Source organism: Hyaena hyaena, unplaced genomic scaffold (genome assembly GCF_003009895.1).
Source record: "Hyaena hyaena isolate Hyena2069 unplaced genomic scaffold, ASM300989v1 scaffold_197, whole genome shotgun sequence".
NCBI lineage: Eukaryota > Metazoa > Chordata > Mammalia > Carnivora > Hyaenidae > Hyaena > Hyaena hyaena.
In genome coordinates, this window is record NW_024080830.1 from 152,386 (window position 1) to 179,428 (window position 27,043).

The 27,043-nt window shown below is 39.6% G+C and overlaps 1 protein-coding gene across 11 annotated transcripts in view; it reads left to right on the forward strand.

Annotated features, from left to right (window-relative positions):
* ZMYND11 (zinc finger MYND-type containing 11) overlaps positions 1–27,043 on the forward strand; it is a 136,918-nt gene that overhangs the window by 81,007 nt on the left and 28,868 nt on the right. For 6 of the 11 annotated variants that reach the window (XM_039241624.1, XM_039241626.1, XM_039241623.1 and 3 more), the window contains exons 3-5: positions 5,514–5,673; positions 13,203–13,247; positions 15,837–15,998. In XM_039241624.1, coding sequence (XP_039097555.1) covers positions 5,514–5,673; positions 13,203–13,247; positions 15,837–15,998 — 367 coding nt within the window. Of the gene's footprint in view, positions 1–5,513; positions 5,674–13,202; positions 13,248–15,278; positions 15,373–15,836; positions 15,999–27,043 lie in introns of those variants that run through there. The other 5 variants (XM_039241628.1, XM_039241629.1, XM_039241631.1 and 2 more) reach the window with 3 other exon arrangements.

The window sequence follows — 27,043 nt, forward strand, 5'->3', positions numbered from 1 at the left end:
TTTTAATAGTTTATTGTCAAGTTGGTTTCCATATAACACCCAGTGCTCATCCCCACAAGTGCCCTCCTCCATGCCCATCCCCCCCTCCCCTCCCCCCCCATCAGCCCTCAGTTTGTTCTCAGCATTCAAGAGTCTCTCATGGGTTGCCTCCCTCCCTCTCCCCCACCATTTCCCCCCTTCTTCTCCCCCATGGTCCTCCGTTAAGTTCCTCCTAATCCTCCTATACGTGCAAACATATGGCATCTGTCCTCTGCCTGACTTATTTCGCTCAGCATAACACCCTCAAGGTCCATCCATGTTGCTACACATGGCCAGATTTCATTCTTTCTCATTGCCATGTAGTATTCCATCGTATAGATGAACCATATCTTCTTGATCCATTCGTCCGTTGATGGACACTTAGGCTCTTTCCATGTTTCGGCTGTTGTTGAGAGTGCTGTTGTGAACATTGGGGTCCATGTGCCCTATGCATCAGCACTCCTGTGTCCCTTGGGTAAATTCCTAGCAGTGGTATTGCTGGGTCCTAGGGGAGTTCTATTGTTACTTTTTTGAGGAACCTCCACACTGTTTTCCAGAGGGGCTGCACCAGTTTACATTCCCACCAACAGTGTAGGAGGGTACCCGTGTCTCCACATCCTCGCCAGCATCTAGAGTCCTCTGATTTGCTCATTTTAGCCACTCTGTAGCTAGTCCCCTAAGATTTATATTTAGATTATTTCTAATCTTGTTGCCAACAGTGCTAACATGAATTTCCTGTCTTGTGTGTATATTATTTCCCACATGTCTAAGTGTATCTGTAGGAAGATTTCCAGAAGTGGAACTGCTGGCTGCGAGGTGTATACATTTCCACACTTGGTAGACATTTGCCCCAGAGCGTAGCACTCTTTTACATATCACCTGTGCCGTACTTCCATCGAGTCCTGTCTGTTCACACAGTGTGCCAGACTCGTAACAGTCACAAAATGTTGTTTTGTGGTCTTTCTTGTTAATTGGGATTTTTAAAAATATGTTAAGAACATGTAGAATTTAAGCTGGGTCTTTCAGTCTACATGTTACAAATATATTTCCCAGGTTAGCATTTGTGATTTTGACTTTGGTTATCATTTTTTTTGCTGTGTAGAAATTGTTGATTTTATGTAAATTTTTCAGTCTTTTCTTAAATCACTCTGGTTTTTGTTTCAGATTAGGCAAGTTTTATTTACACCATGATTGCTCTCCCGTGGTTTTTTTTTTTCTTCTAATAATTTTGTGGTTTTCTTTTCCATATTTAAATCTGACCTATTCAGCATTTATGTGCACAGATTAAGGTAGGGCCCCATCTTTATTCTTTTTCAAGGTGGCAGAGCCCCTTGTCCCAGTGTCCGGTGTTCAGTGATCTGTGTTTCCCACAATAATTTGAAATAGCACTCTTATTATAATCAAAATGTGTATTTGGGTCTCTTTCTGGACTTTTTTATGCTTGTTCTGTTGGCTTGATGTTCATGCAGAAGTTTAATTACTTTGGCTCTATAGTGTTTTAATATCTGATATTTACCTGAAAGAATTTTCCTGGGAAGTTCTTTTTTATCTCTACAGAACTTTAGAATTAACTTGCCTACTTTGTGGTAGCATTTAATTAAATTATCTTAGAGGCAATTTGGATTTTGTTGTCTTCCATTCAGATATCAGGCATGCGTTCATCCACTCTTGTGTTTGTTGCATTTCAGCATTTTCTTCATACAGATCTTGTCATTTCTTCTGTTTATCACTCTGTATTATCTTTCTTATAGCTATTGTAAACCATTGGAGTCTTGTCTTCTTTTAAATTTCTTAACTGTTTTTTGGTTTTGATTTTAGTATATTAGCTTGTACCCAAATGAATAATTGATTGCATTCTTTGGTTATTTAAAATTGTCAGCTGATTTCCTTGGGTTTTCTAGATATATAATTTGCAAATACTCGTTTTAAATATTTACCAGCTTTTACACTTTATTTCCTTATTTTAGCTGTGTTGGTTATTACCTTTGGCATAGGGTTAAAAACATCTTTGAATATTCCTGATCAGGTTAAGGAAGTGTTTACTCATTCTCTTTTGTTTGGTGCTGGATGTTGAATTTTACTAAATTCCCCTTTAACATATATAGATATCTTCATGATTTCTCACTTTTGATCTATTAATAGGATGAATCATATTTCTAAATTTCTTCAAAATAAGTCTTTAGAAATCCTAAAATTAAACCCTTGGTTATAGTATATTCTTTTCATGTTTGGATATATTAATATGTTAATATTTATTTTATATTAATAATATTAGACTGTACCCAAATAATTTAGGATTTAGGTGTTCCTGTGGGACACTAGTTTTATTTTTCTGTGGTATTTTTGTGGGGGTTTATTACTATTAGTTTGCTAGATTTCTTGCTTTCCCTCTTTTTTTTTTTTTTTAAATGTTTTATTTATTTCTAGGAGAGAGAGAGAGAGAGACAGCATGAGCAGGGGAGGGTCAGAGAGAGAGGGAGTCACAGACTCCGAAACAGGCTCCAGGCTCTGACCTGGCAGTCAGCACAGGGCCCGACACGGGGCTCGAACCCACGAACCGCAAGATCATGACCTAAGCGAAAGTCGGACGCTTAACCGACTAAGTCACCAAGGCGCCCCTTTGCTTTCCCTCTTTAAGTACTTTTTGAAAAGTTTAAATCATATTGGAGTTATCTGGCCATTAAAAGATTGATAGATTTCCTTGTGAATATGTCCCTACCTGGTGTTTTTCTGAGAAAGCTCTTCACCAACTTACTCCATTAATTTCTTTTGAAATTGTCCATTTCAAGTATTCTGTTTTTTTCTGTGGTCAAGTTTTGATCATTGATATTTTCCTAGAAAATTATAGTGTTTATCTTCTATTTTGTCACAGAAATAAACAAAGTAGTTGCTTATAATTATTATGATTTCTTTGTTACATATGATTATGGCTCTGTAGATATTTCTTAGTATGTATGTTTTTGTGATTCGTGTCTTCACTGTTGATTAGATTAACTAATGATATCTCTGTTTTTCCCATAAGAAAGGACTCCTGAACTATTAGTTTTCACTTTTTAGTTTTTAGCTGGCACTGCTTTAGCTTTTTAGTTATTGTGCTTAGATTTTTTTTTTTTTTTGCAATTTTTAGATAACCTTTTTGATTAACTTGTTTATGAGAGTTTTCCAGTTCTGTTATTATTAATACCTGGTTTACTTTCACTGCAGCTAGCAAGTGCCTGCCATCACTTTCGGAATCTAAAGTAAGATGTTTTTTGTGTCCAATTTTATGCTCAACTGTAATGAATTTTCCTTGGACCTGTTGAAGCTATGTTTGGGTTTCAGAATAAATTTAACTAGTTCTGACTTCTGGCTTGTTAATTAGGTCTTTTGAATGAATATTTAGTTTTGTCCATTAGATGTTTTTGTGGACAGAGAAAAGTCACATTATTTGGTATTCTATTCAATATTTCCTTTATTTCTTTTTTTTAATTTTTAAAATGTTTTTATTTATTTCTGAGAGAGAGAGAGAGCGAGAGAGACAGCATGAGCAGGGAGGGTCACAGAGAGAGGGAGACACAGAATCTGAAGCAGGCTGCAGGCTCTGCGCTGTCAGCACAGAGCCCGATGTGGGGCTTGAACCCACGAACCGTGAGATCATGACCTGAGCCGAAGTCGGATGCTTAACCGACTGAGCCACCCAGGCGCCCCAATATTTCCTTTATTTCTTATAGTCTTTGCTTTATAACAACCTATGTCCTGTTTGTCTTTTTTTTAAAAAATGATTTCACCCTTTTTTAAAAATGAATTTCTGTAATGGACAGAATTTCCACATTCTGTCCATTATAGTGTTGATCTCTTTCATTTGGGTTACATTTTTATGATGTGCCTGTCCAGTTGTCTGAGTCACTTTAGAAGTGTGTCCTATAGACCATGTGTTTTTGGTGTTGTGATTCAGTCTGTCTTTTGTACTGTGGGGTTTAGCCAAACTATTTATTAAACAGACAGACTTGGTTTTTGTCCTGTCGTTTTATGTAATATAGGCTTCCTGTTTCCTTCTTTTGGTGTTTTTGTGCTTTCTCACATAATATGTTTTTTATGAGCTTCTTCCGATAATTTAGAAGGTTTGTATTTTTGTTCTGAGTATACCTTTATAAATTGAGACAGTATATTTGAGCTTATTTCTGTTGGCTCCTTCCTGTGAACAATAAGGAAATTAAGACACATTCAGCTGTGCTCATCCCTCTTCCCCCATCTCAGCCGGAGTTTGACAGTTTCTGCACTGACTTTACACAAGGAAATAGGGCTGCATCTCCGGACACAAAGGCGACACTGAGGGCCTCCCAGGCCTCTCTTGCCTGGTGGGCTGTGCTGGTGTATCACTCTGTCGAGGCCAGTGCGCGTTCACAGCCATCCCCACCTCTCCTCCTTCCTAGCCTTGCAACTAACTGCACTGATAGAGCAGCACCTTGTAAGAGTTGGTGGTCTTGTGTACAGAAAGCCGTGATCTTCTACAGGCTGCGCGCACATCAGTCCTTCTGCCTGGATACTTAAATGACAGATTAATTTGGTATAAAATTCTTGTGCGCTAGTAAATTTCCTTAAGGACTCTGGGGATTGCCCCCACATCTTCTCCTTACCAGGTTCTCTGGGGCATCTGCACGTGCCTGATGTGCCGAATTGTTTGTGTCTGGGTGTCCAGAGGATGCTCTTTGTCCTGTAGTTTACTGGTAGAGGCTGTTGGGGTTTGAATGGAGAGAAATGGAGAAGAGCTTAAATTCAGGCATATCTGTAACGTTTTATTTCCTTAGAAAACATAAGCGATGAAGCAAAGATGCCATTAACGTTAACATGAGTTCACTGTGGTTGGTGATTACATGGGAGGCGATGGTCCCAAGTACCTTTGAAATATTACGTTTTTAGAAATTAAATAAAATGCCATGTGACTGTAAACCAGGAAGTGTTTGTAGGTCTTAGTGATCGAATCCAAAGTCCATTTCATTGAAAATCACATTTTTGCCTTATTGATACCAACATACATTCTTGTTTCTTTATATGTCAGCAACCATTCACAGAATTGTGATATGTTCTTTAGTGTCATTTCCCAAGTTTTGAGTCAAAGTATTCTTTTATATTATGAAGTCCTGTGGCTAGAGATGATAAAATTCTAAATTTAGAATTTGCAGAGTGGAAGTTAGCGGTAATTACTCCAGAAGCCAGCACTACAAGAGATGTTTACTAAAATCATTAAGGGGTTTATATTGTTGGCTAAGGACTATTTTTGAACAAATATTCCTCTAGATTTACAAAATATAATATACAAACAGAATTAAGGTTTAAAATACCATGGTAATTAAAAGACTTAAGTATCCAGGACTTTCTTCAGTAGGGCCCTTGTAAGTACAAGTTGTAACAAAAGAAAAGTCACCTCTGTTTTCTTATTTTTATTCATTTTTCTTATTTCTTTATTTATTTTTAGTACTAAGGGGCTTTTAAATTTGCTTTCCCTCTATGCTCAGGTATATGTCTCGAGTCCACGGTATGCATCCAAAAGAGACCACCCGTCAGCTGAGCCTGGCTGTGAAAGATGGTCTCATTGTGGAAACCCTAACAGTGGGCTGCAAAGGCTCAAAAGCTGGTATTGAGCAGGAAGGATACTGGTTGCCAGGAGATGAGATTGTAAGTATATTTTTATTTGATAAATTTGGAGATGCTGATTTTAAGCTTTTGAATATCATTTAAGTACAACCTATAGAAATTTATTTTTAGAAGTTTAGTGATATTTCACTTCAGTGTTTTTTATTAACATTAAGGGCCTACTTGTGCTGGATGGATAATTTCATTATTCTTTAGGAGAAAACTCAGTTCTACAAAGAGCCTGCTTTCTCTGTCTCGGTCACCTTGAATCTGAAAAAGGGAGTCCCTTCTAATGTACATGTAATTAATGGTATTCCTATTTTCTTCAGTAAATGTTAGTAAAGAATGTTCCAATGCAGAATAATGTCAATGCCATCTAGACAGAATGAAAAGGAAGATGGGCTTCCTAGGGAAACCGCTTACTTCAGGCTGGGTGATGTCCATGCCCAGAGCCACCTGTCCGTAGGGCTTCTGCAGCAACAACGGTGGCCATGTTAGGGTCCCCTGGCCGGTGTCCTCACTGACCATGACCATAAGCTGGTTTGGTGGCACTCCAATACAAATCAGGAAAGACAAAATTAATTTTCTTTATAGTTTTGCCTCGTTCTTTCTTTGACTCCTCTTAAAAGTGAGGACATTTTAATCTTCTTTCCTTTTACTTTATACTTGGATACTCTGGGGCCCATGGAGAAGTGCATTTTTTTTTTCTTATGTAAAAATTGGCTTTATGTGTAATATTTTTATCTTCCTACCTTTATTTGCCTTTGATACTTTTAACACCTTGATTAGAAAAGTCTTAACTTTTGCTAAGGAACATCATTTAAAGATGATAGGCTTCAACTATAATAGATACTAATTTTTTTTAGTTTTTGAAAGGAATTGATTTAGTAAGTAGGTGTTTGAGAGTGTTTATCATGAATTCTCTCATCATAAAAATGACGTAAAATCTTATAATTGGTTCTCTATGGAAACATTTCCCAAGAATTGTGAATTGTGTTTCCCTTCCTGGCTCTCGAGTGGATGTGTGGGCACACGCACGCTTGCTCTCAGGTCCGAGGTGCGTGCTTCCTGGGGGCAGCAAGAAGTTTAAACATTAGGAAGTTGTTCAGTTTTAGCTCTGTGTTTGTCAGTTTAATCTGTGCCTTCAGAGTTTTAGGAAAGAAAATTCACATATTCCACAAACACAAAATGTGGAAGAAAAAATGTTTAACGTCACTGGTATCATCTGATGTGAGCACTAGAAGTGCCCTTGAAATCTTATGTGAGGATGTTTCCATCATGGTAATTTCTCTGTTCATTTCCTTTCAGAAAAGTAGAGCTTTGTTGCCAGTGAAGAAACTTTGGGGGCCAAGTCCTAATAATTATAACGTGAGGTGATCTAAATATCCATCAGACATTGATAATTGCTAGCTTTTTAAATATTGAAAATAATCCAGGTAATAGAAAATGTCTAATCCCAACAGACTGGGAAGTTTACAGTTTTAGTATTGATGGCTATACTTGTCATTTCTGAGATTTATATATGATGAGCCGATAGTAAGTGCAGCTTAATCTAATCCAGAGGATTTTGGTTTGTGGACCATGTGTACATTTTGCATGCAAGTGATTTTACTTCTCCTTACTTCCTGTAAGCTTTCTTTCTCACCAAGTTAGAAGTTCTTTGTTCAGTTTACTTCAAGCAGCTAATGAGCTATTATTATATGTTCACCATTACATTGGACTCTGTGTTCTTTTTATTTTTATTTTTTACATGTCCTTACTCTACATATTATAGCATCATCCTTTTTCTTTTTTCATTTTTCAAGATGAAATTTTATATGTAAATAAAACAATCTTTATACAGGTTTTATTAATTCTGGTTAGTTCTTACAAACATTGTTTACACTAAGTATGCATGTTATAGAAGTAAAACTGGGTGTATAAAAATTGTGCCTAGTTTATAAAATAAGCAAATAAAGTAAACAAAAATTCAGAGACAGTGTATTGTGGCAGAAAGAGGTCAGGTCTTACATGTTAATAGATGGGGTTTCTACCCCATTTCAAACATTTATTTTATTGTGTGACCTTGAGGAACTTTCTTAACCTCTGATCCTCATTTCTCACCTGTAATATGGGCATATTAATATCTATTCCACTTGATTGTTTTAAGGATTCAGTGAGATTATATACAGCATATAACTGGGGGCACTTGGGAGGCTTAGTCGGCTAAGCAACCAACTTCAGCTCAGGTCATAGTCTCATGGTTCGTGAGTCTGAGCCCCACATCAGGCTCTGTGCTTACAGCTCCAAACCTGGAGCCTGCTTCAGATTCTATGATTCCCTCTCTCTCTGCCCTTTACCCATTCATGCCCTGTCTCTCTCAAAAATAAACAAACAGTAAAAAAAATTTTTTTAAATAAAATACAGGAGTGACTCCCTATAATTAAAAACATAAAGCATATAGATGTGTACTCAAAGCAATTTTTGGCCACTGAACAAATAGGCTTAAGAAACGTCTCCATACAGTATAGCAAAAGCACATACATTTGCTACTGACCATACAAGCAAACATTTTCATCAGGGTCTTTTTACTTTTTAACCTGTTATCTCCAAACAAGGAAATTTGTATAGAACTTTCCCCAAAACCTTGGATTTGTTTGAGGTGGAACCAGAGAGTGATGAGATTATTTATCTTGGACCCGTGACTAGGTTAGCACATGTTTATTAAGGGCGGCCATGCTCCTGTTTTCATTCACTAGGGATATCCTAGAAGGACATGGAGCTGACTTGTGTCACACAAGCATCTCAAACTGTGTGGCCCGTGCACGTGCGCCACTGTGCCCGGGCCCATTCCCAATCGCAGAGCTTGGGAAGTGCACCCAGTCCACACCAGCAGCAGGGCCCTCCCATGTGGCACGTCTCTCCCCTAAAGGCCAGTCTTGGGGAAGGGCCTCCCGTTCTGACCTGCACAGAGGTGCTTTGTGGGCTGGTGGCCACCCTGCTAGTGCTGGCGTTGAGTCTGGGGCCTCCTTCGTTCCTCTCACCAAGTACAAGGTAGGATCCTCTGAACACTGAGCTCTTAAATTGAAAGATGCAGGTTATTATTCAGCCCGTTGATTTTTTGACTCACTGCCAAGAGAAGAAAGTCAAGTAGATCTATACGGCCTTGAAAAGGAAAAGCCTAAGATTTTTTTGTTATTCATTTTAAACCTTCAATTGGAAGTTAAAATACTCTTTACTCGGGAAGTTCTGTCATTTGAAAATGAGTAATAAAGCTCTTCTTTTCCTTCTATAACCCTCTAAAAGTAGTAGCTGCAGCTCAGAGGTGGGGAAGAAGCGGATTTCCCTTAGTCAGTCCCCAAGGTATATTCCTGGTTAGCACAGAGCTTGGATGGTCTTGTCCTCAGTCCATTACGGTGGCAAAGGCCAGGTAGTTCTGATGCTTCTGCTCCACATTTGAGCAGAGAGCTTGTGGGTATCACGGTTTTATTCCACCTCGGCTACCTTTTCTCTTGATGGCTATTTTTACAAACTAATGCTATTGAAAGATATGGACATTTTAAACATTACTTTTATTAAATCCAGCAGTCATGTAATAAATGTCTAATGCTAATAATATGTCAGGATATAATTATATATTATCTGTTTAAAAAGAAGCCTGTATAAGTCAAGACAGTGGCCTCCATTGTACTGAGGCACCTTCTGCTAGACGGGAGTGATTTGGGATCCAAATCAACACGATAGCCTTGTTGAAGTGGTGGGTGACTTATTTGGAGAAAGTGATAAAATTGGGCAGTAGATAAGCATCCTAATGGTGATATTTTAAGTATGTCCATTTGAGAAAGCAGAATAAAAAACACAATTATTAAAAATGAGGCCACTCTCAATTTAAATGGTTTGCTGAAATATTAGTCAGCAAACTCGCAAAAGTATCTGTAGCAATTAATTTTAAAAATGACAGTCCCGCAGAACCTGGGAGACACTCTTGTAAATTTTCTATAGTCCTCTTATGTTTCCAGATTTGTATGTCATTAATATTCATGAGACCCAATTAAGTCATTTAGAGATGGTTTTTGGAGCTTTCAAAATCACATTAATAAAGGCCAGTAGACCCACCCAGGGCATAGAGTGAAACTTCGTGATGTCTAACCATTCAACATTTTGTTGTACCAAGGCTTTTTCTTTTGAGTTTTTAAAGATATACTGCATGTTCTCATAGATTGCTTCATCATCTGCTTTCTCTAGAGAAGTATACATGAATGGTTACATTCCATTCATATTTGATCCTGATAGTTACGTCCTTTATTCTCACATCATTAGAACTATATTTCTTGGGCAGAATTTCACCATTTGCTCAGTTAAGGTTGGTATTTGGTAGCTCTCTTTGTAATAAACACAAGTTAATTTCTTACAAGTTAAACTTTAAACTCAAAAGGTGCTCAGTAAAGATAGAAAAGTCTTATAAAAGTATTCAGTGTAGTACAGTAGGCAGGTATCCCGAGTTATGGATCATTTGCAGATAAAATGTATCAAATATGTGTTTTGATACTGTGGCAGTTAATACTGTTTACTTCATGACTTCCTGATTTCTTCACCATTCCTGGCACAAAGTCGTGATTCTGCCCTATTATTTGACAGATACCTCTGATCTGACACTAAGTAACTTGGTTACAGGTGTAGAGGCTGACTTAAAAGTGCATAGCAATGACATTCTCTATGAAACTACTCTTTATTCACCTCTCAGATCTGGATGAGGGTCTCCTCTCTTCTTTCTTGATTACTGCCATTTGAAAATCCATTTACTTGTAGGATACTGTCACTTGGAACCCTTCTGCCGTTCAGATGCACCTGCAGACAGGAACTCAGGTCTTGGTTGCTTCCTTCTCACAGAGTCCAGCTGTTCCTGCTGAAAAGCAGGACCTCATGCTGCTTTTAAAGTAGGCCTAGGTGAAAAGATAGAATTCTTTAGTTGTTTCTTTTTCTCATGTATTTAATGTTTTAACACTTTTAAAGGAGCATAATTAGGGGCGCCTGGGTGGCTCAGTTGGTTAAGCGCCCAACTCTTGATTTCGTCCCAGTTCATGATCTCATGGTTTATGGGATCGAGCCCTGCATTGGGTTCTGTGCTGACAGCATAGAGTCCGCTTGGGATTCTCTCTGTCTTCCTCTCTTCGTGTCTCTCTCTCTCTCTCTCTCTCTCTCTCTGCTTCTCCCCCCTCCTCAGAATAGTTAAACTTTTGGAAAAAGAAGCATTATTAGTGGAAATATACATTTTGTGGTTTCTTGAAGAGATCACAAGTTATATTGGGGATACATGGATTTAGTGTTAATTTACAGAGGGGCAACATAGACACATTTCCCCATATCATCTTCTTCTCCAGATTCAAAATGGCTAGTCTAAAAGCAGCTGTGGGAAACATGGCTGAGCTCACGTCTTTTGGATAAGACACAGGATTTATGCACTTGCATTTATGTCTTCTCCTTCAGAAATCACACCATTATACAGACATGGCAAGAAGTGTTCTCTTGCTTTGTTCTTGAAAAAATATTAAGGGAGGTCTGCTGAATTCAACAGCTTGACCATCCCAGCCCACTTCATAAATACAAGTATTGAAGTAAGAATTTTTTTTAAAGTTTAGATCTTTGCATTTTCGTTGTTACAGTTGTCATAAATCAATCAATCATATGTTTTAAGTTCCCTGAATGCAAAACTTCATGTCCCTTGGATACTGTTGCTTTTTTTAAGTGAAATATACTTTATTATATTTATGCTAATTGTGTGCAGAACTACACATTAAATTCTTCCAGAGATCTGTTACCTGGCTCAGATATACAAATATACATAGTCACTGGGGCACCTGGGTGGCTCGGTCAGTTGAGCATCTGAATCTTGATTTTTGGCTCAGGTCATGATCCCAGGGTCATGGTTTTGAGCCCCACGTCAGGCTCTGCAGTCAGCATGGAGCCTGCTTAAGATTCTCTCTCCTTCTATCTCTCTGCCCCACTTCCCTGCTTACAAGTGCCCTCTTTCTCTCAAATAAAAAAAAAATTAAAAGAATAAAATAAAAAATATATACATAGTCACTTATTTACTAAGTATCACGTATCTGTGATTATTAATTAGAAACCAATTATACTGTGGATCTATGTGTATTCAAAGTGTAATGTACCTAGAAAGTCTTGAATTGGTAAAGAATTTCCATATTCAGTGGAATATTTTGGGTCATGCTGTCCTATATTCCTTTCAGCTTTTATTGACTGGTTTTGTGTGTGTGTGATTCCTTTTTTCCCCTCCTAAATTCTATTTCACCAAGCAATGTACAACATTGTAATAGTTTTACTTTTGAAAAATAATATTTAAAATACTGGAAATATTTAATCACTAAATTCTTAGCTCTCAATGATATTTATTAACAATTTATTAACAGAATTTATTTATTAACAGAATTAAGCCTACAATTATAGAGAATTTAATTTTGCATTGTATCTATCTTAGAGTACCACAGACAGATATTTGATGGTAAAATAAGTTTTATCTGCTAACTATGTATAAAGAGGGAATTACTTTAAAAGTTGGAATCTCTTTTGAGTGTGGTGAGGGTGGGTTACAGTGTGCGAGCCCTCCTTACAGACACGCTCCCCCACTGAGCCCTCTTGTTGCTGTGTTGCCACTAAATCAAGTTGGCAATATTTCTGGCTCCAGGTAGCTTACAGAAACATGTCCGCTGTCACAAGGAACTTGAAGTCCTGGAGGAAGCTCGCACATGTATCACTACAAGCGTCACACCTTTTTGTGACATGTCCTCGAGTCCTGTGTGTGCACTATAGTAAACAGATAGTCTTAATAACCAGTTGGCGCTTCCTGATCAGAGTGACTCATTCGATCCTTACAAAAACCCCATAAAGTAGGCGGTGTTATTTTGTTCATTCCCAGGTAGAAAATGATACACAGAGAAGCTAGATATTCCGCCCCAGGTCACACAGCCCGTGAATGCCAGAGCTGGGATTTGAGCCAGTGTGGCCCCAGCGTCTTAACCAAATGCCATTAATGGTGACAGACTGAGGTCAGCAGGGCTGCTTCTAGATGGCGGAGTGTTTCCTCCGGGTCAGGAGGGCAGCCCGTGTAACTCTCCGACTGTGGTCAAGTGTCGAGTTTACTGTGTTCACATTCATCACCCCCGATGTATAAAACAACAACAACTTGAACCAGTTTCAGATCAAAAAGACATACATTCATGGTCTTGTGCAAATTTGCAACGGCACCAGATTTGTTAGTAAAATGTTTTTCTAACATCACTGTAGGTTTCATGGTGCATGAATTCTCTTTGAATTTTCTCTTTATTTGTAGCTTTCGTGTTTAGTGTCAAAGTTTCCTCTTAAACAAGTAATTACCCTTGAGTTTGCGTGCTGCTGTCTTTTCATTGATGATTAGCGCATTCATAGATTATCAGTTGATAACATTTACAAAATAATGTTAAGTTGTATAGCAAATAATAGTCTGTGTACAAAAGTCCCTTTAGCTCTGTTTATTGCCTGATATTGAGCAAAGTTATAGTAGAGAGACCAAGATTATTTTGTTTTTATTTTGAAAGGCCTACAGTATGCAGCCTTTCTCCAGGACAGCAACCCCAAACAAGGTGAACTGATTTTGCACTATGTTATTTTATTTTAATTCTACCTTTTTTTTTTTTTTTTTGGTATTACATTTCTGTCTTTTTTTTTTAAAGCTTAGTTTACTCGTTAGAATTATTCTTTAAAATCATACTGTCTTTACATTGCTTCTAGTTTTGAATTTTATGCTAGTAGGTTTGCATTTTTAAAACTTTCTTGAAGTACTGGAGTGTCATTTCACATATTACGCTGTTATTCAGGCTCTCTAGAGTAGTTGCTGACATCTGGTGAAATCCAGTGAAAATGCACGCTTAGCTTTTTGGCATACTTTGAGCATTGGTCACAAGTCCTATATTGATGGATTTTGTTTACTAAAAGACCAACTGTAGGCAGTTCTGCCTGTAACAAACACGCTTATATCATTTATACCCGTAACAATGTTTCCTGGATTTAGAATCTAATAACTTTTAAACTTGACTTTTGCATGTTGTGTATGTTCTGAACAGCTATTGCTATCCTTAAAAGAATGAACAGTACATACATGCTGTTGTATAAATGGCTGTCCACATGTTTCCCCACTGCATTTGGGTTAGACTTTTGTTCCTATAACTGTTGTGAAAAACTAGGTCTAGTACAAACTCCATTGAAGAGAGGCAACTGCTGTGTTTGTGTCCTGGCTGGAGGGAAGAGACAGGCGAGGGGAGACTAGGAAGAGGCAGGAGGTACTAGAGAGACCTGAGCTGGGTACCAGCCGTACGCTGTCTTGTTCCCTTGTCTTGGGAATCTGAGTATCTCCCATTTTGAGAATTGCAGGAAGATTAATGTAAAAATAATTCAAGTGATGAGAGATGGTGGTTTTTTTGTTTATGATAAGTCACATATAAGCCACCAAAATCCTTTAAGGTGTTTCTGAACAGCTGTGAAGAAAATATTCTGAAAGACTTTGTTTCAAACTGGAAAAGAGTTCTGTTAATTAAAAATAGAACAAAGTATGTTATCTCTACTGAAACCTAATTTATCAACAATTTATGAGACAAAAATCACAATAGCTGAAGTGCAGCTTCCCACATGAGCCATGCAAGGTGGGTGCCCCAGTGACCACGGTAACAGCCCAGCACCACGCACGTGCTGTGTCCCACTTGGTGAGCTAGATTCCTTCTGCCAGGTTTTAGGTCAGAGCAGTATCTTAAGAATTTTTTGGTAGTCTGACTGAAATTACTCCACCAAAGCAGTTTGCAGAGTGTGTATATCTGCAGCAAATCACCAAAAATGGTCATGCTTTTTTATTACTTTGGTCGATAAAGACCAATTTTTTAATAAAAAGCAAACCACACACCTACATTTTTTTCAGAATTTACTAATGTACTGTAGCCATGAGGATGGGTAGAAAGTGTAGAAAGATGGGAAGTTTAGAACATTAGTGACTCTCTTCCGCTTTGAAGGAGTGGGTAGTAGGCCTCTCAGAAGGTCAGGAGGGAATACATTTGGACCACAGGTGCCAGAGGAGCCAGGGCTTCCTAAACAGGTGTTTGGGGTTGTTACGGACATAAGAGAAAACGAGAAAGCTGCGCAGCCTCAGAAGCAGACTGTAGACAGTGGTTTAGGACAGAAAATTGATGGCAGAGCTTAAGCCTGGAATTTCAGGATCCCCATTGAAAGTGGCCTTGATTGTGCTAAGTGTAGGTTCGACCCTTGTCCATTTACTTACCACACCTACAAAAGCAGGTTGGGAGTTAATCCATCACTCCTAACACAGGTATTTTTTGATAAAAGCTAAGAGTAAGATTTGAAAAATAATTTAATGAATTCTAAACTATGACAACTTGTACCATTTTCCTGTTTATATTTAAATGCCATTGGCTGTACAGACACAGAGTTTAACAGAAAATGTTGAAGAACGCCTGTGCACCTGTAGTTATGTTCTTTTATTTCCAGGGATAGTCCCAATAAGAAAATAAACCTGCTTCCTTTTTTTTTAAATTTATGGTAATGTCCTTTGGAGAATGTGATTAAACCTTTAGTTTCACATTTTCAATTTATTTTTCCAAATTCAACAGACCCTGAAAATTTGACAACTGTCAGAACATGGACATTCTGATTAATGTTATTTTCAATAAAGCATCCAATACCATGGATGAGAAGATAAGAATAGTGAGCATCACCATTTATTACTATTCTCTCTGTTCCCACAGTGTGCTAAGTACTTACTATATATTTTTTTTAAACACAGAACAAAACAGAGGTTTGTTTATTTGAAATATTGAGCTATAGCTGTTGGTTTGGGGTATTCAGTTTGCTCTAGAAATCATTCCATAGATTATATTAAAAGATGAAAGATACTGTTAGAACGGGGATTGGCTTTGGACTTACTTCATTTCGGGCTGGTTTTACTATCAGATCACTTTAAGATATTCTGAATATTAATACTGTTTAGGAAAGACATTCAAAATTTAAAGAAGCAAATTTCTAGGTATTTTTCCCTCTTGTTTTAACACAGTAAATGTCTAAAATTGTTTTTAATGCCTAACTTGTGATGGACTTTAGTTTCAATTTTGTTCTTAGTCGTTGCAGATATTGACAAAATGTCATACGAAATTATTTTGTATTTTTTGTAGGACTGGGAAACAGAAAATCATGACTGGTATTGTTTTGAATGCCATTTGCCTGGAGAGGTGTTGATATGTGACCTGTGTTTTCGTGTGTATCATTCCAAGTGTTTGTCTGATGAGTACAGGCTTAGAGACAGCAGTAGTCACTGGCAGTGCCCAGTTTGCAGGGTGAGTACCAATGAGCTTTCATGTCCTGGTCAGAGGGTTGGAATTCATTATTGAGAGCTGCACAAAGATACCCCAGGTGGTGTGCCAGGTGAAGGGATCAAGTACTGGAGGGTGGGGGTTGTCTACTGGAATGACGGTAAATGAACACAGCACTCGATGCATATCACAGAACACCGACATATTCAGGGTATGGATTTTAGAAAGTTTTAATCACATAAAAATACACTTTCTTCTCGTGCGTTACGCTTGCCCCTGGATTGTGTGACTTCCTTTAATCTCCTTTCCTTTGGAAAGCGAGAACCAGTCTCCCATACCAAGTTGTGTTCAGTCAGTCCTCTCTACTGCTCAGAAAACACAGCTAGCAAAAGGCACATTGTTGGAAACATGTTGTATCTACTTCCCATTTTATATCCATGTAACGTCGCCTTTATTTTTTGTCATATCGTGGGTTAGTTTATTCCTTGCTTATATTTTATTTGGAGGGTGGAGGGATGGGATAGTTGTATATAAAGCATTCTAATTATTTAAAGCAAAATGAAATAGTCTGGTATGGTAGGTAAAATAGGTACTTTCCACAGTTATTTTCATTCCTATTATTTCCCCAGTGAAAAGTATACCTGGCTGTGCTTGTTGGTTGTAGAGAGAGTGTGTGTGTGTGTGTGTGTGTGTGTGTGTGTGTGTGTGTACACGTGATGTGTACATTGCATATGGCATTGATGGTGATTAGTAAGAAATGATTTTATTGTAACCTCTACTGGTTTATATTTATAATTATTATGTATTTGGAACCATGCGGATTACCCAGATTATTCATGGGCTCAGTTTCTGAATATATTTTGTATTACTTGAGTAAGTTAAATATTTGTTTATATTTTTTAAAAAGTTGTGTTTTCTTAATTTTTCTCTTTTTTAATATTGACCCTAATTTTCTGCCAGCATGATGAGCTTCTAGTCTTCTTTTAGTCACTTTGGCTTTGTATTATCTTAGGATATTTCATCTCACCAGCACTACTGTATGTACTCAGTGTTTTACCTCAGCATACTTTTTCTTCCACTACTGCTACACATCATCAGCGTATTACTCTCGTTTACTTTATCTCAGCAGCACTACTCTGTTTACTCAGTGCATTACCTCAGTATAGTGTGTCTCAGCACTGCTTTACATACTCCATGTATTACCTCGGTATGCTTCAGCTCATAGCATTACTGTACCTGCTCAGTGTATTATCTCAGTGTAGTATATCTCCTAGCACTATTCTACATACTCAGTGTGTTACCTCAGTATACTTTATCTCACAGGACCACTGTATGTACTCCATATATTATAGCCTCAACAGAGTTCATCTCACCAGCACTGCTATATACACTCCGGGTATTACTCCAGTATACTTCATCCCGCAGCACTACTCAGTGTATTACCTCAGTATAGTTCATCTCATGGTACTACTGTACCTACTCAGTGTTACAGCTTCACCTCACAGTGCTCCCATACCTGCTCAGTGTATTACCTCAGTATACATCATCTTACTAGCAGTACTGTATGTACTCCTAATTTACCTTGTTATACTTCTTCTCACAGCACTACTGTACAAACTCAGTGTATTTCCCAGGCATACTTCATCTCACCAGCCCTACTCTACATATTCAGTGGATTACCTCAAGTATAGTTCATCACACAACACTACTGTACATACTTAATGTATAACCTGGGTATACTTCATCTCACAGTACTACTGTACATACTCAGTAGGCAGACAAGAGACCATTAGGGTAGCATTACAAATAAAGTGTGTAATAATGACTCATAATCAAATGCCTAAATGCTGTATCAGTGATAAGTCCTTGAATCTGCATATATGAGTATCAAGTCTTAATTAAGCTGTAGGCTTCCTCTCAGATGTCTGCAAGAATTTGTGATGTCTCCATGAAATTAGTTTCAGTGGTGCTGTGGGAACTGTGTTAATATTCACATTTTATTTTTGTGGATTTGGATTGTGCATTTTAAAAGCAAATATGTCTTCTATTTTCTGATAATAATTGACATTTGAGGAGGTTAAGATACTAATGAGATCTTTGGAACAGAAGCATTAAGGTAGTAAAAATAGAAAAGGAGGGGTCCCTGGTCGGATAGGGAGTCGGAACCTAGGAAATGCAAATCTGGACACCACAGTGTCTTTACAGCCATAGCTTTTTAATATTTAGATCTTGTCTTCATAGTAAAGACTTCAAAAACATTGGGATTTTTGAAGATGGCTTAAACTTTATTGTGGATATTTTATATTCCTAAATGGAAATTCAGCAATTATGCCTTTGAAAAAAATGTCTGGTACTACATTTGTAGGAATCCACTGTCAAGTTGTCAGATTCCATTTTCTACGTGTTTGCTCCATTTTTACGGATTAGGTGATATTTTTGGTTAATTTCACGAGTTACTGGATGGCTAGAAATGTGATAGCCACAATGTACGCTATTCTGTTTTTCTTTTCTAGCCTTTACTTTTTTCTTTTTGTCTTTGTTAGTCTGTACTTCCTCATGTTATGAGGTAGGGTAGTTACGCTTGCCGTGGTGATGCGGAGTCAGTAAACACTTAGGACTCACACACTGCTTTCTTAGACGGAGAGCCACTCTGGTGCGGCTCACATACTCAGTCAGAAAGCCTGTATCTGGGTCGGGGTGGTGAGTTTTATTTTGAGCTTGAAAATTTCTAAAGAAATAGTCACTAGTGTGTAGGGTCTGTTCTGTTCAGGTGTCAGTAATTATTGGGAGAAGGGGTAATAATTACCCTGAAGTTCTGATGGGATTTTAAGTATCTCTAAGGTAAAAGCTTCTGGTTGGCTTTTTTTTTTTAAGTGTCAAAACTTCAAGTAAAGCCATTTTTGTGATCTAATATGAAAGTAACTGAGCAGATTTAAATGTTCTTGCACTTAATGAACAGAGATTCTGTACACTGGTACCCAAGAACATAGTTCCAGATCAGAATTTTGATCTCCAGTCTCTTATTCAATTGATGTTTGGGAAGAATATAGATAACTAGATACACTAATGAGGAATTTTGAAGATCAGATGCCCAGAGCCAAATTTCATTGCAGGTGGAAATATTAAATGGAAGCTCCAATTCACTACTGCCTAAAAGTGAATATTTCTAATATTTTATAGTGATCAGAAGACTTTTGTTTCTACGTAATCTCTATCACTGACAGCATTGAAAATGTCACTGAGAATTGGCTCTCTGTTGGCCAGTGGTTAGCTGTTGCCAGATTTGCTTCAGTTCAAGCAGCTTTATCTCATGTACCTATTTACAAATATTTTAAGAAGAAAGTGAAAAAAGTTTTTGTATTTAAAATAATTTTATTAACATTCATAATAAATCTCCAGAATCTCAAAACGCTGAGGGTATTTCTTTGGAATGTCTGCATTTCTAAAAATAATTAAACCATACAGACACAAGTAGATTGTTCCTGAAAGCTAGCCTCTGAATGTCATGTTAACATTTTGATTTGGAAAAAATACTAGTAACATACTGTTTTACACTCTTAGAACTCTCATTAATTTTAAAAAGGAGGACTTTAAAATTATTTCTTTTATAGTTTGCTGTAAAAAATTCAAGTAATTTAGCAGAGGATAAAAAAATATCATTTCCAGAAAAATGCTGTCACATAGTAGGTGAATTCTCACAGACGTCTCCCGCATGCATGTGAGCACTTGTGTGTGTGTGTGTGTCCATTTGCGTCTGTGTCTGTGTCACTTCACGTGCATGCCTGAATGTAGCCAGATTGTGTCTGTTCGGCAGTGTCCCAGGCTGCGCGAGCAGGGTGCGCCGTGACGTCCACACACGGCACCCCGATGGCCTTCGTCTGTGTCACCTGCGCTGGCCTGACTGGCAGTCTGCTCCTGCCACAGGACGCGCACTGCCGCGTCCAGAGCTGGTCTGCACTCACGCTCTTGTTCTGTTCCAGTGCATTTGAATTTTATGATCTTGAAATAGCCATGAATTTTTCAGGAAAAGAGGAGAAAACCATAACTTTTAAGTGAAAGTAGCTTTTAAGATTTTATTTGCCTAAAACACAGTATAGTCCACTGTATTTTTTAAAAAGAGAGACACTTAACATATGTATGTAATTACATCTGGCCTCCTCCACAGGATAAATGTGTTGAAGTGGAATTCATGAATGTAAAGGATGAGCACATTTTGTGATAAAAATCACCAAATTGCCCTTCAGAAGATTATACCCATTTAGACCAACATGAAAGTATTTTCCAGTGCATTTTGTTACCAATTTGATAGGACACAAATGGATGTCTCATTTTAAAGTTGCTTCATTTTTATATAGTTTACAAATTACAACTTCACTTCATGCTTTAATGCTTTGGTTTTGGAAGGCAGGGCTGTGCATGTGCACAAGCCTCTGCATGCATGTGTGTGTGAACACAAGTGTGTATGTATGCATGCATACCTGGTGTGTGTGCATGTGCATGTATGTGTGACCAGGGGCTTATGTGCACTTCTGTGTTGTATGCTCATGTGTGTGCATGTGCATGCGTGTGTTGCAAGTGTGTGTACATGCATGTGAAGGTGTGTGCGTGTGTGTGTGTGTGTGTACACCGCAAAGTTTTTGGCCTCCACTCCTGCTGGTGAGCATCAAGATATGGTTTGAGTGATGACTACTTGAACTTTTTTAAATATGTGGGTAAAGTAATATGCTCTAGATCACTCCTGAGGTTGGAACATGCTGCCTGGTAGACCTTTCTGTGCGGGTGGAATGTTCTCTCTCTGCAGTTCTGTGGGAGCACTGGCCACATGTGCTAGTGTCTAGTGACTACTTGAGCCTGGCCTGTGGGGCCCACGACCTAGATTTCAATTTGGCAGTGACTGAAAATGAAGGGTTTTCAACAGGCCTACTCAGACTGAACTAGGACTGAGTCGCCAGTAGGGGGCGGCCTGCAGTTCCATCAGTGGGCACTAGCTTATCCCTGACCGCTTGGTTGTGAGTGAGCTCTGCTGGGCACATTTGCACTGTGACTTCTGTTTGTCGAGGAAGCTAAAGAGAAAATCCTGATGGAAGCTGCTTCCTGAAACTAGAGACAGAGATTCACTTCCCTAATCCATGGGCAGGACAATTTTCTTAAATTCCCAAGATAGGGAGATGACTTCTGTAAGGTTCAGAGTGAATTAGAACAAAATACTGAAGGAAAATACTTTGAAAACATGCACGTCCTGGATGTCTCTGCCAAAGAACTATAACTATCCTTTCTTTCTGGTCAGTCTTCCTTAATGTGGGAAATTCAGTATTTTCACCCTGAACGAAGGTGAGTCAGGTTTTCAACCATATTAACAAATCTGGAATGGAGGTTTGAATTTTATTTATTTATTTTTTTACAAATAGTTTATTGTCAAATTAGTTTCCACATAACACTCAGTGCTCATCCCCAAAGTGCCCTCCTCCATGCCCATCCCCCCTCCCCCCCTGGAGGTTTGAATTTTAAATAGAAGGAGAAGCTTTTTGTTTTTGCTTATTTGTCTTATGTTAGGCAAAAAGTATTATTAAAAATGCAAAATGAACATTAATCAGATATTTTGTGCTGTTTTTAAAGATGGATCATATTATTTTTATACTAACAAGAATAGGAAATTACTTTTAAAAAGATCTTTGTCTGAACCAAGTACTGTGTGAACCTCTTTTGCTATTCATTACAGGCCTGACTATAGGAAAGGGTGATGGGAAAGCCCAGGGATTTTTAAAATTGGATAGCATCTAAAACTGTAAAATCTCATGTGTTGTTTATCGAATCTCTTTATAAAGCCACCTGGACCCAAACAATAAAAAACCCCCACACCCATGCTTCCTATATAGTCTTCCCGTGGTGAATTTAACAACATTATGGTCAGAAAGGCTTGGATATGAGTGTGAAATGTCATGGTGGTGGTGTGTTTGTTCTTCCTGATGTATTTTTTTAAATTCAATTTAATTAATTTATTTAGAGAAGCAGCACATGGGGGAGGGGCAGAACAGGGCTGGGGGGAGAGAATCCCACACAGGCTGCATGCTCTCAGTAGAGAGCCATACATAGGGCTTGATCCCATGAACTGTGAGATCATGACCTAAGCTGAAGTCAAGAGTCAGATGCTCAACCGGCTGAATACTCACCCAGGAGGCCCCCGTAATCTTTTATTTTTAACTGTGAGAGATTAAGACTAGGTCCTACATCAGGATGGTTACAACTTAATCTAGACAGTGTTTCCAGTATTGATGGATTTAAGATATTTACAAAGTGTGCACAATTTCCTTTTGTTGTTAAATGCCTCAGGGAGCACAGGGAGTGGGAGGGCAGGTAGTATTCCTGACAGCCTCCTGAAGCAGAGAACAAAAAGCTACTCGTTCCCTGACCCGAAAACAGAGACACGTAACTTACTTGCAGAGAACAGAGAGGCACATGCCACTGAGGAATACACACTGCCTCTGTGTTTTGAATCTTGTTCTTCAGGGCTGCGTAGAAGGGGAAGGAACAGGTAGACGCAACACTATGTTCCATTCCACAAGATGTTCTTGAATGTACCTTGTCTGTTCTCCAGTCTTGGTGACATGGAGCTCAGTTACCCCCATGAGCGCATGGACTATTGAACCATCAAATACCTGACATGCATGGCACCTTCCTCTCTGTGGCTAATATTTTAGCAATTTCTTTGTGAATATGTAGATGTCGTGGGTGTTTTTACTTTTTACCATAGTGTTCAGTTTTGTGGCCGGTAGGATTAATTTGAGGCTGTGCTATAGTTTTGGCGGCTACAAAATTGATTGTATCATCTGAACTTAGAGGCAAAACTCCTAGACCTCAATCAGACAGGAAGGAGTTGACTTTGTGAAAAAATAATACAGATGCAGCTGGAGTCGGGATGAGCAAGTCTGGAAACACTGTGCATTAGTGACTCTGGACCCACTTCCCAGTGAGGGAGAGGCCTGTGAGCGGAGTGGTATCTGCCCGTGTGCTCCAGGAATCCACCTCGACCTGTTCATAGTTGGAATTACTCTCCAAGTTCTGTGACCTGTGGGTGAGAAGGCATATTCGTGGCAGCTTAAGGGAGGTTTTTAAACCGAAATTCTTTTAACCTGAGTTAAAAAGTTCTTGCCAGGAGGGCCAGTGCACATGGCTGTGGGATGTAGGATGGAGTCTCGAGGACCCGTGCAGCTGAATGCAGGCACCCCACGTGCAGAAGTGGGTGAGCCACGCTCTCTGCTGTTGTCACTCATGACAGCTGTGGCGTTCTGCCCTCTGGTCTTGCAAAAGAGAGTTAATTTCAGTCTCTTCCTGCCAGCAGTGAAAAGGACTAAACACAGGTATATTTTTAGAAAGTCATCCTAGTAAGTGATTGTCCTTGAGGGGCTACTGGGGCCAGACTTTGAGCCACTTCCAAGGCTGGCGCTGCTGCTGTGAAAGTCTCAGATGCTGGGGTTTCTTGTAAATGATGATTCTTTTGTATTCCATCATTACAAATGGTTGTGGAGAATACTGTAGAGCCTCTGATTTCCGTAACACAATAGGGAGTTCATGTGCAGAGTAAGATTCCTCGTGCTTCTTTTCTGTTCTGTGATTACAGACAGTTATTGAGGAGGGCTTGGAGCTTCTTGATTCCTCAAATAATATAGGTAATTTATAGAAACATAGAGGCCACTTGCACCCAATTACCTGATACTTGTTTGGAACATAGCCTTGGGCTGAGGACTTTCCAGCACGTGCCCTAGAAGTCTGTGAGCTCACTGATATTTAAGGGAGCCTTTGGCAGTTGGAAGCCAGTGGCACTCTTGAGGTGACATCTGACAATAAGATGGTTTATCCACCAGAAGTAAACAAAATGGTGTATGGTGCCCAGACTATGCCAACACAGCTTGGTTGTGAATAACTGTTTCACATTTAGAAGTATTTTGTATGGTTGAATTCAACTACATAATATTTTTTGGTACGCAATGAAGCTACTAATGACTACCAGAAGTTCAATCCCACTCGCATTTATTGAGTACTTACTGTGTGCCACATACTGCACAAAGCCCTGGCCCAAGGCCAGGCTGAGCTGGTGCACTGCGGACCCTGCTTTCACAGAACAGAGTCTAGTCCAGGATTGGTAACCCTATAAGCCATGGGACAAACCAGGCCCACCAGTTCGTATATTGTTCATGAGTTTAGAATGGGTTTTATATTTTTATTTTTTTTTTATTTTTTAAAATGTTTTATTTATTTGTAGGAGAGAGAGAGAGAGAGAGACAGCGCGAGCAGGGAAGGGTCAGAGAGAGGGAGTCACAGACTCTGAAGCAGGCTCCAGGCTCTGAGCTGGCCGTCAGCACAGAGCCCGACGCGGGGCTCAAACCCACGAACCGCGAGATCATGACCTAAGCGAAAGTCGGACGCTTTACCGACTAAGCCACCCAGGCGCCCCATGGGTTTTACATTTTTAAATGGTTGGAAGAAAAATTAGAAAGAGGAATAATATTTTGTGACTTGAAATCATAAGAAATTGAGGTTTTGGTATCCGGAAGTGTTACCAGAACACGCCACACTCGTGCAGTCGTATGTGATAACCGCTTTCTCACTGCAGCGGCAAAGTTAACAGAGGCAGAAAACAACCCTATGTTCTCAGAGCCTAAAATAGTTACTCTCTGGCCGCTCACAGAGGAAGTTTGTTGACCACTAATCTAGCCCTATGACAGGAAAAGTGTTCTGGATATTAGGACTCCCCAAGGAAGTGAGATACCCTTGCCCTGTTTAGTCAGACTGGGGGGCTTGGATTTGGTCCGCTCTAGCAGCGCACGTACGTGATCTAAGGAACAGCCTCCTGGAACCCTGCACACTTTTTTCGTTTGGGTACTTGGTGGACTGGAGATGCTATTTCCACAGGTTCATTTTCTGCTGAAACATGTTTCTGCATCTGGAAAGCTGGGTCTCTAAGATTAGTCGTGAGTGCTCCTTCGTGTGATGGCGGCTTGGGCATCATTGTCTGTAATCAGCTGTGGACGAGCCTTGACCTGATCTAAGGTTACTCATACCTTCTTCCAGCCAGAACCACCGTCAGGCCCAGAGTGTGACCGAATTACTTAATTTCCTGTTTTCCCTGGGGCATCCACCTGGTCTTACCCAACCTGCTCTGACCCAGCAAGTGTTTGTGCTGGTGGTCAGAATCCCTTACTCAAGAAGACGTTGAAGATGTTCTTTTATTTTCCCCCCAGAAAGGAAGGCAGCGCCTTGTTAATCCGTCATGTGTTTAAGAGCATCTTGAGTGGGCATCTCACACATTTGTATCAGCTTCAGCTGTGTGATTATTCTCTTTTGAAAATGGTTGCAACAACTTTGGCCACCTAATGCAGAAGCTTTCCTGATTGTAGATACTGACAGACCCTGTATGCCGCCAGGTGATGGAAACAGTCACCAGAACTTGCTGGGCTGGTTCTGAGCTGCACACTGTTGCACAGAGGCCTTTTCCGAGGAGTCCTCAGGTCTGCAAGTAAAGAGCGTGTACAGTTCTTCATGCCTAAGAAAGAACTGGATCTGAAATAATCTGCAGATATTTAAAAGCAAAGATGATTTTGGGGTGCCCGGGTGGCTCGGTCGGTTAAGCATCCGACTTTGACTCAGGTCATGATCACACAGTTCCTGGGTTCAAGCCCCACATCGGGCTCTGTGCAGACAGCTCAGAGCCTGGAGCTGCTTCAGATTCTCTGTCTCCCTCTCTCTGACCCTCCCCTGCTCACGCTTTCTTCTCTCTCTCTCTTTAAGAAATAAATAAAACATTAAAAAATAATAGAAATAAAAGCATGATTTTTGTTTTTCTGACCTTGCTGTTAAGAGCTACCTGCTTAGTTATGTTACAAACAGAATAGCATTTACCTTAGAAGCTCCACCTTTCATTTCTGTCAGTTAAAGCGGCTTTTTCTCAAGCCCCTCTGTCTTCGTTTGCTGAAAGGCTCCGATGAGGCGGCGCTGAGGGCGTCATGCGGGCAGCTCGCAGCGTGTTACTCACGAAATCCCCGCAGGCCCTACGGTGCCACCCCCAAACAGAGGCTCCTACGCTCCATCCCTCTCTTTTGTGAAGTATTAAGAGAGAAGTGTCTGAAAGACCACAAGTTTATCAAGTGTGGAAGTATCTTAGGACAAATGTTTTGTCTCAGGAATTGTGGGGAGAGGCCATGTCTGTTCGGGGCCCTCTCTCATTGGTATGAGCTCCCCCAGAGAGCCCACCCACAGACAGGCCTGCTGACCTGGGGAGCAGGTGCCTGCCAGCCCCTCCCGTGTCCCCCAGAGCACTCGTGTGTTACAGTCCTTGCCCTGCTTTCATCAGGAGAACCCTGTTTATCACCAGAAAAGATACTTGAATCGATTTATTTTCTGAGGCTCTAAAAAAACCGAAAGGGCTTAGGTTGTGGCCAACAGTGAAGTACTTCATAGCTTGATGTTGAGATCACAGTCAGGAAAAACATGTTCCTACACAAAGGTGGGCTACTCAGGGGCCCTGGAGAGAGGGTGGCCGCGTCGTGGTCGCTGCAGTGACTGCTTCAGTGACAGACCTGTCCCCAGTCCCCTCTGCACAGCCTCCACAGGCTGAGCTGGTGGTGTTCTCAGGCCGACCTTGAGAGCAGAGTACCCCTAGCCCACCTTCGCCTTCAGAGGGAAGGTCTGGAACAATACTTAGCATTGACATTATGTTTCCTTACATGAAGTGTTTGTTGTATATTTCCCCTTAATTACGTGTTATCTATTAAAAGAACCATAACCCCTCAGGTAGTATTACAACACTTGTAGCCTGATGTAGGGTTGCTGTTTCATTGGAATTTATATAAATTTATGATTTCATGATCAGATTGATATTTGGGATCAGCAATTTCAGTAGCAATCAAAATATTATGGAGTTAACATGATCGAGTACATAGCTGGAAGCTTTCGTTTTTGTTCTCTCTTTTTAAGAGAATATAGGTTTCCATGAGAGGTGAGGAAAACAGCCTTCTTGGCCTTTTACCCTTTCTTTTCCCATATTTGGCAATCTGCCAGGCTGTTTAGTTAGT